General features: G+C 43.4%; 1 protein-coding gene across 2 annotated transcripts in view; it reads right to left on the bottom strand.

Annotated features, from left to right (window-relative positions):
• Positions 1-2557: 2557 nt before the first annotated feature.
• Positions 2558-8118, bottom strand: part of macf1a (microtubule actin crosslinking factor 1a) — a 238971-nt gene continuing 233410 nt past the window's right edge. For both annotated transcript variants that reach the window (XM_061058975.1, XM_061058976.1), the window contains 3 exons: positions 7576-7698; positions 6390-6498; positions 2558-4928 (listed from right to left, as the gene is read on the bottom strand). In XM_061058975.1, coding sequence (XP_060914958.1) covers positions 4681-4928; positions 6390-6498; positions 7576-7698 — 480 coding nt within the window. In that variant the 3' untranslated portion in view covers positions 2558-4680. The remainder of the gene's footprint in view (positions 4929-6389; positions 6499-7575; positions 7699-8118) is intronic.

Genomic DNA, 8118 nt, shown 5'->3' with positions numbered 1-8118 from the left:
ACGGAGTGAGCAAAGATGAAGAGGAGGAGGTGAAAGAACAGAGGGTGCCCGATAAAACCCTACAAACCCAACTAAAATGAATAATGACATTCCTGAGAGGCAGAAGTGGTGGAAGAGAGGGAGGACTGTCATCAGAGGAGAAGACAGGGATGACAGATGGACTGCTGGAAGGACCGTAGGATGGAGGCACAGAAAATAAGGAGTATGTGTTTTTGTTTGTGTACACACAGCTGCAGAGGGAGGACTAGCTTCATCATCTCCGGTGGAACCGCCAAGTAAACAGGACAAAGTTATTTTCAAATTCTCTCTGTCTCACACAGACACAACGTGGGACAGTAACACAAAGACTTTGAGTGAAGGGAGAGTAAGACATTTCAAATGATCTAACTGGCTTTCAACCATCGCCGTGCATGCACCACCTCCCCTGTGTTTACCTCCTCTCCTTCTGTCCACAGAAGTGAAGATCCCCAGCCGGGTGTGTCCTTATCTTTCACAGGATAATTACCTAGAAATGTCCGGTCACTTCCTCTGAGTCTGTGGCGGGCATGTCAGACGTGAGAATGTAGGCACGCACACAGGAGAGAAGACACATCCATTTAGATCATTCCAACCTCTACAGAAGTTACAAAAATATTCTCACATCAAGCCGACTTTTAAATAAAATCCACTGGTATGAGTATGTAAGTTAAAAACAGATTATATATCTTGAAAAAAAACAAAGGGAAGCCTGAAAAATGTGGAAAAGCAAATATTAGATCAAAGACATCATGGGGGTATCAGTAGTGGTTATGTTGAGCGCTCCACGTTCAGAGGTTATAGTCCTCGTCGCAGAGGACGTGGGTTTGATTCTGTAACTTTGTTACGTGTCGTCCCCCACTCTCTCATTCACTCTTTCCTCACTGTCTTCAGCTGTACTATCCAATAAAGACAAAGATTGACCAAAATGCATTTCCAAAAAAAAAAAAAAAGAAGTCTTGTAGGTGGTGAATCTATGCAAATAAACCACCACCCAGTGATCGCGCGTTCGCTGTTTTAGCCCCCACTCTCCGGAAACAACTCCCACAAACCTTCAGATCGGAAGAAACTTGGACAGTTTCAAGAAGCAGCTAAAAACTCACCTGTACAGACTAGCCTTCATGTAACCCCTAAACCCTTTATTGTGCCTACTCTTTAGTGTGTGTGTGTGTTTTCCAGCTCTTAACTTTGTCTTGTTTGACATTTTTCTCACTGTATGAATTGTTTGATTGCTTTTATTTGTGAAGCACTTTGTAACTGAGTGATTTCAAAGTGCTATATCAATACAGCTTTACTTACGTATCACTCCTTCATCACTAACACTTTACAGTAAGGTTTTGATTTTGCAGTTACTCGCTAACGAATGTGGACCTAACTATTAGTACTCCGTTAGTTAACAGATAGATATGGTGCACAAAATGTTGCATAGTCACATGGGAAGGAATGAAGGACTAACTCAGGGGTTCCCAACCTGTTTTGGCTCGTGACCCAACTTTGACTGCACAAAAATCTGGCGACCCCAGACGTTCAAAACACATGTAGCTTTTTCCTCCAATTAATTTGTCTTCATGTAGTTAGTAAACATCTTTTTGGTGTTTATTATTGTGGACAGAGGAAGAAAAGCTGGGAGGACATTTCTACACACTGGATGACAGACAGACAGAGACTCTGAGAGATTCTTGTTCTGGCATTGGCTATGGTCCACAGTAACCTGTGTGTTCAATATAATTTATATTTATCCAAAAAGAAAAGCTAAAGGCGACTCCTCGTGGGGTCGGGACCCCGAGGTTGGGAAACCTTGAACTAACTAGTGAACAGTTTAGTGAGTAACTACCCAGCATGATGTTTTACTTTCCTATAGAAGTAACTACTGATATGATCTGGTAATAATGATGATGCACCACTGCACCAAGTAATCATTAACTACTTTTGAGAATTTGATGAGAAGTTACTTACTATCATGGCGCTGGTAATCTAGTGGTTAGTGCACGCGCCCCATGTACAGAGGCCATGGTCCTCCCAGCAAGCGGCCTGGGTTTCCATTCCAACCTGTGGCTCCTTTCCCGCCTCTCTCTCTATGATTCACGACTCTATCCACTGTCTTATCTCTAAATAAAGGCATCCCATCTAGACCTATCAAAGAGGAAGAACCTGAACTTGAAAAATTGTGATCGTTTATCCACATCGTGCCCATTTTGGACATTTTCTCTTTCCACACCACACGTACTTCAACAAACAAACACAGAATCTTTCAGACTTGATCACGAATCCATCCTTCCATTTTCTCTACTGATCGGGGTTCCAGCGGTCATTGGGCGAGGTACACCCTGAACTGCTCAATCACAGGGCTGACATGAAGAGACAAACATTCACACCTACAAGCAATCCAGTCACCAGTCAACGTAACGAGCATGTCTCTGGACTGTGGGAGGAATGACCGGAGGAAACCCACGCGTGCACGAGGAGAACGTGGAAACTCAAACCACCGAGCAGCCGTCACATAAATCCATAAATGACCCAACAAATCAAAGACAAGAGAAAGTTTTACTGCAAGCATATTTTTAATACAAAAACAGAACAAAAAATTGTTTATAATTTTAGTTTTTTGTTTTACACAATTGACTCCTAGTAACACCCCTCGCTCCCTCCATGTTGTCATATCACACTGAGAGTAGCACAGCATCAAAAGGTGGAGGACTCGTCTCCTGCGCCCAGAATCCCCCTCCCCTCAGAGAGACAATAAATAAATAAAAATCACCGTAAGATGTCTTTCTTTCTCACTGTAATTTCATTAGTTTCTCCATAGACTTCATCTCTTACGCTGAGATAACACACAGACGACTCGGCCCCATCGACGACAGGACATTTGAAAAAAAAAAAAAAAAAAAAAAGTCTAGAAGAGACACTTGGGAGGGACATGAGGGAGGAAACCCGCTCTCATTGGTCCACTCCACTCCGGTGTCCTGTCATTCATATTTGTAGTTCTTTCTACAGATGAAGGGCAAACCCCTTTGGTCATGTTTTGGGAATTGTAGTCATTAGCAAAAAAGAGAGAAATGAAGAAACAAGGCTGTCGCTAGAATCAGCGATCTAGTGAATAATGTTACATGAAGTAGAAACACACTTTACTCACAAAGAAAGTCAGAGAGCGGAGCGCACTTTTCCTCAGTACAAAAAGAGTCACAATGTCTTTAACCTCAACACTACATCACTCTCCTCAGACGGTGATATGACATGAACCTGAAAAATAAATAGATTTTCCTTTCAAGCTAGTTAACAAAAGTACAACTGGATTATAAATTAACCAGAAAACAACGAGAAGAAAAACAAAATGACATTCGCAAATTAAAATGTTTGCATACAGTGACTCAAGTCATTGACCTCTTTCGTTTCCTGTAACATTGACACACATAATACACACCACCCTGTGTGTAAGGGTGTGTGTGTGTGTGTGTGTGTGCTGCTGGGGGCAACACAGTGTAGACACTAAGGTGGAACTGCAGAGGAAGAGACAATTAGTGCATGCTGGTTGTCGAACATCGGGTTAGGTTACACATGTCGTATATTGTCAGTAATGTGTTGTTAGTTATGGGTAAAAATAGTCCTTTCTATTGCGGGTTTGTGATCTGTTGAGTTTTGGATTGTAACATGTGACATACCACACCGCCTTTCACTGAAATGCACACAGGAGGCCGATCTTAACCTTCCAGCGGTCGGGAGGAGTCTGCTCTGCGGTGTGTGAGTGTGTGAGTGTTTGCCCTCAGCTGCAGCAGCACCGTCACCACCACCAGCGATCCTCTGAGTCTGAGGTTAGCCGGTGTGTGTGTGTGTGCGCGCGTGCGTGCGTGTGTGTGTGTGTGTGTGTGTAAGTTGCACAGCGTTTTTTTCCCGCCTCTTAAGATCTCCAATTGTGGTTTCTGCTCCTTGAGATCTGCTGAGGTGACACTTTTTCTCTTTTCTCGCCAACCAGTCCAGAGGAAGCGACATGGCAGTCGTTGCATATTTTCTTTTTAAACTCATCCTTGAGGCATCTCGCCCACAAGCCAAAAAATTCTCTCTTTTCTTCTTTTTTTTTTTTTTTTTCCTGAAAGTCATCGGAGCGTTTTTGTGTTTTTGTAGCCGTGGTGGTGGTGGCGGCGGCGGCGGTGGTGTGTCCCACTCCCTACCCCGCCTCTGTGTTCGAGTGTGTATTTGTGTGTCAGTGTGGTAAAAAGCAGTTTCAAGACTTTCTATGTTGCTCTGTGTGATCAGGACAGGAGAGAGTAACACAAAGTAAGGCAGCATCACGTCAAGTCAGTCGGTGTTGATGGTTCCACGCTGGTGGGGAACTTTCAAAGACAAAGCAGGAGACTGAAAGGCAAACTGGGGTCACTTCTTAAAGGGGAAGAGTCGGTATGTGACCCCTCTGGCCTGAACTAACAGACCAGAAAGTTACTCCTGTTGTGCATGTTTTCAGTCCGTTAATGAGTCCAGGGAAAGACTGAGAAGGGGATTCACTCTTCATATCCGTCTCCTTCTTTCCGCTGGGAAATGTCAGTCATAGTGCACGTTTCTACACGAGCCCCGTTGGATGGACTTCACTTTGAAGAGCTGCTGCGGCAGAGGGGACCACTCTCTCTGAAAAGGAGTGGTAATGGTCGGACTCCGGCTTCTCTGTGGCTGCTCTTATTTCTTCCCAGGCCCCGGGGTTTTTGGGCTTGGGGCTTTTTTGGAGATGGTGGGTATCTTGGAGGGTTTGGCCCCGCCACCGGGCCGTCGTGGTGTGTCCGAAGCGTCGGAGCAGACAGAGCGGGCGTCCTGTAGCTCAGATGCGTCTGAAGCATCGCTACCACGCCGGCTGCTGGCTCTGCTGCCGGCCCGGCTGCCGGCTCGACTGGTCGGCCCGCTGGCTGTGGACCCCCCTCGCTTTGGATCTATTGAGAGGACAGAAGGGAGGAAGGAGGTGGTGAAAAAAAAATACAAAATATATCTCGGTTTGAACAAAGGGGAAACAAGTAGCTATGAATCAAACATAGATTATAAACTCTTGTAAGACACCATTTCAGCCAGGCCACAAGCATGTTGGTCTGTGGCTTCACAACTTTGATCAAGATTGAAACATCCTTCAGATGGTCCGTCTTGTTGCCAGATGTTGTTTATTAGATATATTTTTGGGCTTTAGTCTTTATTTAGATTGGAAAGTGGATAGAGTAGGACATCTGGGAGAGAGAGAGAGAGAGAGAGAGAGAGAGTGTGGGGAATGACATGCTGGAAAAGAGCCACATTTTGGACTTGAACCCGGGCAGCTTACTTGAAAGACTGTAACCTCCGCGCACGGGGCGTGACCTAACCGCTAGGCCATCAGCGCCATGTGTCCAGAGGTTTAATGGCGGTTTAGGTGAACCCTGACATTACACCAGGCCAAAACAGGTGGTGAAACTTGTCACGTGTGCTAGCTCCAACATTCTCTGTCATATTGTTTTGAAGCAGACCAGATGAGGCTCTACTACGAGGTTTCACATTTGTAGACCAGCACAGTTTCGACAGATGACTGTTCAACACGAGTCCGGTTCTGCTGAGGGGTTCTCCCTTTTAAAAGGAAGCGTTCCCTTGCAGCTGTAACTTTTCTAAATGTTGCTTTAGTTAGTGCTTACGATGGATTAATGTCGGGTCTTTTTGGATAAAATATAACAAAGAGTAAGGTCTTTTACCCGCTCTTTTGTAAAGTGTCATGAGATTAGCATTTGTTATCAACTGGCACTTAGGGCTGGGCAATATATCGAGTTTTTAAGATATATCGATATATTTTCAAACAAGATAACGGGTAAGACGATATAGTTAATATCAATATAGTTTAAGTTGCAGTAAAATAACATTACAGAGGTGCCAGGTCACCTTTTTCTCATCTCACTGATGACTGACTGTCTGTCTCTCTTAACCCTGCTCCTCCTCTCTCTCTCTCTTTTATTGTATTTAAGGAACATTTTTATTTTATAATATTACTTTTTAAATTCACAAACAGGTAGTTTATTTTTCCATGTGTTTTCACTGTTAATAAAATACATATCCATATATATCGAGTATCGCCATTCAGCTAAACAATATCGAGATATGAGTTTTGGTCCATATCGCCCAGCCCTAGTGGCACTATCCAAATAAAGATCGATGAAAGTTAAATAACTGGACAGCATTTGATGGACTGCCATGAAATTTGACATTGACTCATGACACTACCTCTGGTCTAATAAACACATGTTGTCAAGCTTAAATGCAGAAATAGGATGATGGTCAAGGAAAAAACCTGCCTGCAAACATTCGAAGGTTCGCGTTGCCATGGTTTCCCCCCCCCCCAATAAACATTAAAGTTGTACAGCACAAACACGACTATGTCTCACCTGTTCTCGTTGGTTTGCAGGTGTGGGCCGTTCCTCCGTTTTCTCCGGTCAGCGACCCTCGACTCGAGTGGAACGTCGGCCTCTTGAGTTTGGACCCTGACGTCGCCCCCTGCAGGACGAGACGGGAAACATCAGCTGAGGATAACCTGACCGTGGCTGCGAGCTCATGATGCTGAAGGACAGCACATTAGAAACACAGCAGTATTCAGTTTAGAATCACTACAGGATCACTCTACTCTACAACCAGCACATCACATCCACATCCACAATAAATAGACCTATAGAAATAAAACTAAGAACAAATGAAGACTAATCACACTTTACACAAATTATAAACATCACTATTAAACACAGGGAGTTTTAATTAATTTAAAACAAAAAAACAATGATGACTTAAGAGAGTTGTTGTCATGAAATAGCTCGTCAAACACCTGAAATATTGAGGTGCAAAAAGTGCAATGGTTGTTTCAGCTTGCTAATTTTGTCTCAAAAGCTTCGAAAAGAAGACAAGACATTCTGTTTAATTAGTGTTTATCTTGCTTTTTCTGTTTCACGATGATGAATAGAGCGACTCTGCACTCGTATAAATGTAAGTATGACACAATAATATCATAAAAAAACCTTAAACTTCAAGCTTCTATTTTCAAACACAGAAAAAGTTAATTGTTTGAAAAAAAGTTGGTGATTGATAAAATACAAGACAAGATAAAGAAATAAAAATACATGAACACAAATAGATTCATGAACTGTTTGGTTTTTCAAATCCACATTAAATACATGTTTTTGCTAAATTCTTTTGAAGATTTGAAAACGTTGTCTCCAGTAAATCATGTATAATAAATCAAAGACATCATTTATACATGTTTATAATAAGTTTTCATCTCGTCAAATGAAAGCTTTGCATTTCAAACTGTCACCCTTCAACACCATCAGAGTTTTTTTCTACACAAAGAAAGTGTTTTCAACCTTCAGCAGATGTTTCACATCAAACTAGAAAACATCTGGATCTGACTTTAAAGCTTCCACACAACAGCAGCTAAAGTCTAGCATTCTGTGTGTTGGAGTGTGAGCACCCAGGAGTGTGCGTTAGTGCCTAAGCGCGTTCAGTGGGGTGGGGGGTTCGGGTGGGACAGGGACAGGTGGGTGGGTAAAGGGGGGGGGGGGTTGGGTGGGGTGAGTGTGTTACCTCGTGCCCAGGAGTGGTGTGGCCATGACCGAGATCTGGGCAGCAGTGGCACTTGGTTGGCGTTGGAGTTTTACTGTGAGCCAGCCAGGGCTTGGCATAGTCGCGGGAGTGAGTATGGGAGGACTGGAGGGAGGAAGGGAATGTGAAGGAAGGGAGGAAGGAAGGAAGGAAGGAAGGGTGGAGGGTTGAGGAGATGAAGAGCAAGGCAGCCAAAGACAGAAGCAAATTAAGGAGGGAAGCAGTTATGGAGGGAAGGGAGGGAGTGGTTGGATAGCGAGGAGTGCAGCGCAGTGTAGCAGTGTATTTTTGTGTCAGAGCAGATTTTTTTTTTTTTTTTTTTTTTTTTTTTAAGAGAACCCGACAATGCAGGGAGGACGTTTTAGCGGGTTTGAGCAGCAGGAACGAGGGGAGAAGGCAAAAAGATGAAAGACAAGACAAAGAAACAAGAACAAAAAAAATAAAATTTCACGGTTAGGGATGTGGTGATTTTTGACAAGAACAACAAGAGGACGACAAGAACTGAACAATGTTCAACAAAAATCC

Source organism: Labrus mixtus, chromosome 16 (assembly GCF_963584025.1).
Source record: "Labrus mixtus chromosome 16, fLabMix1.1, whole genome shotgun sequence".
Lineage (NCBI taxonomy): Eukaryota > Metazoa > Chordata > Actinopteri > Labriformes > Labridae > Labrus > Labrus mixtus.
Note: the sequence above shows the minus strand (reverse complement) of the source record. Positions and strands in the feature narration are given on the sequence as shown.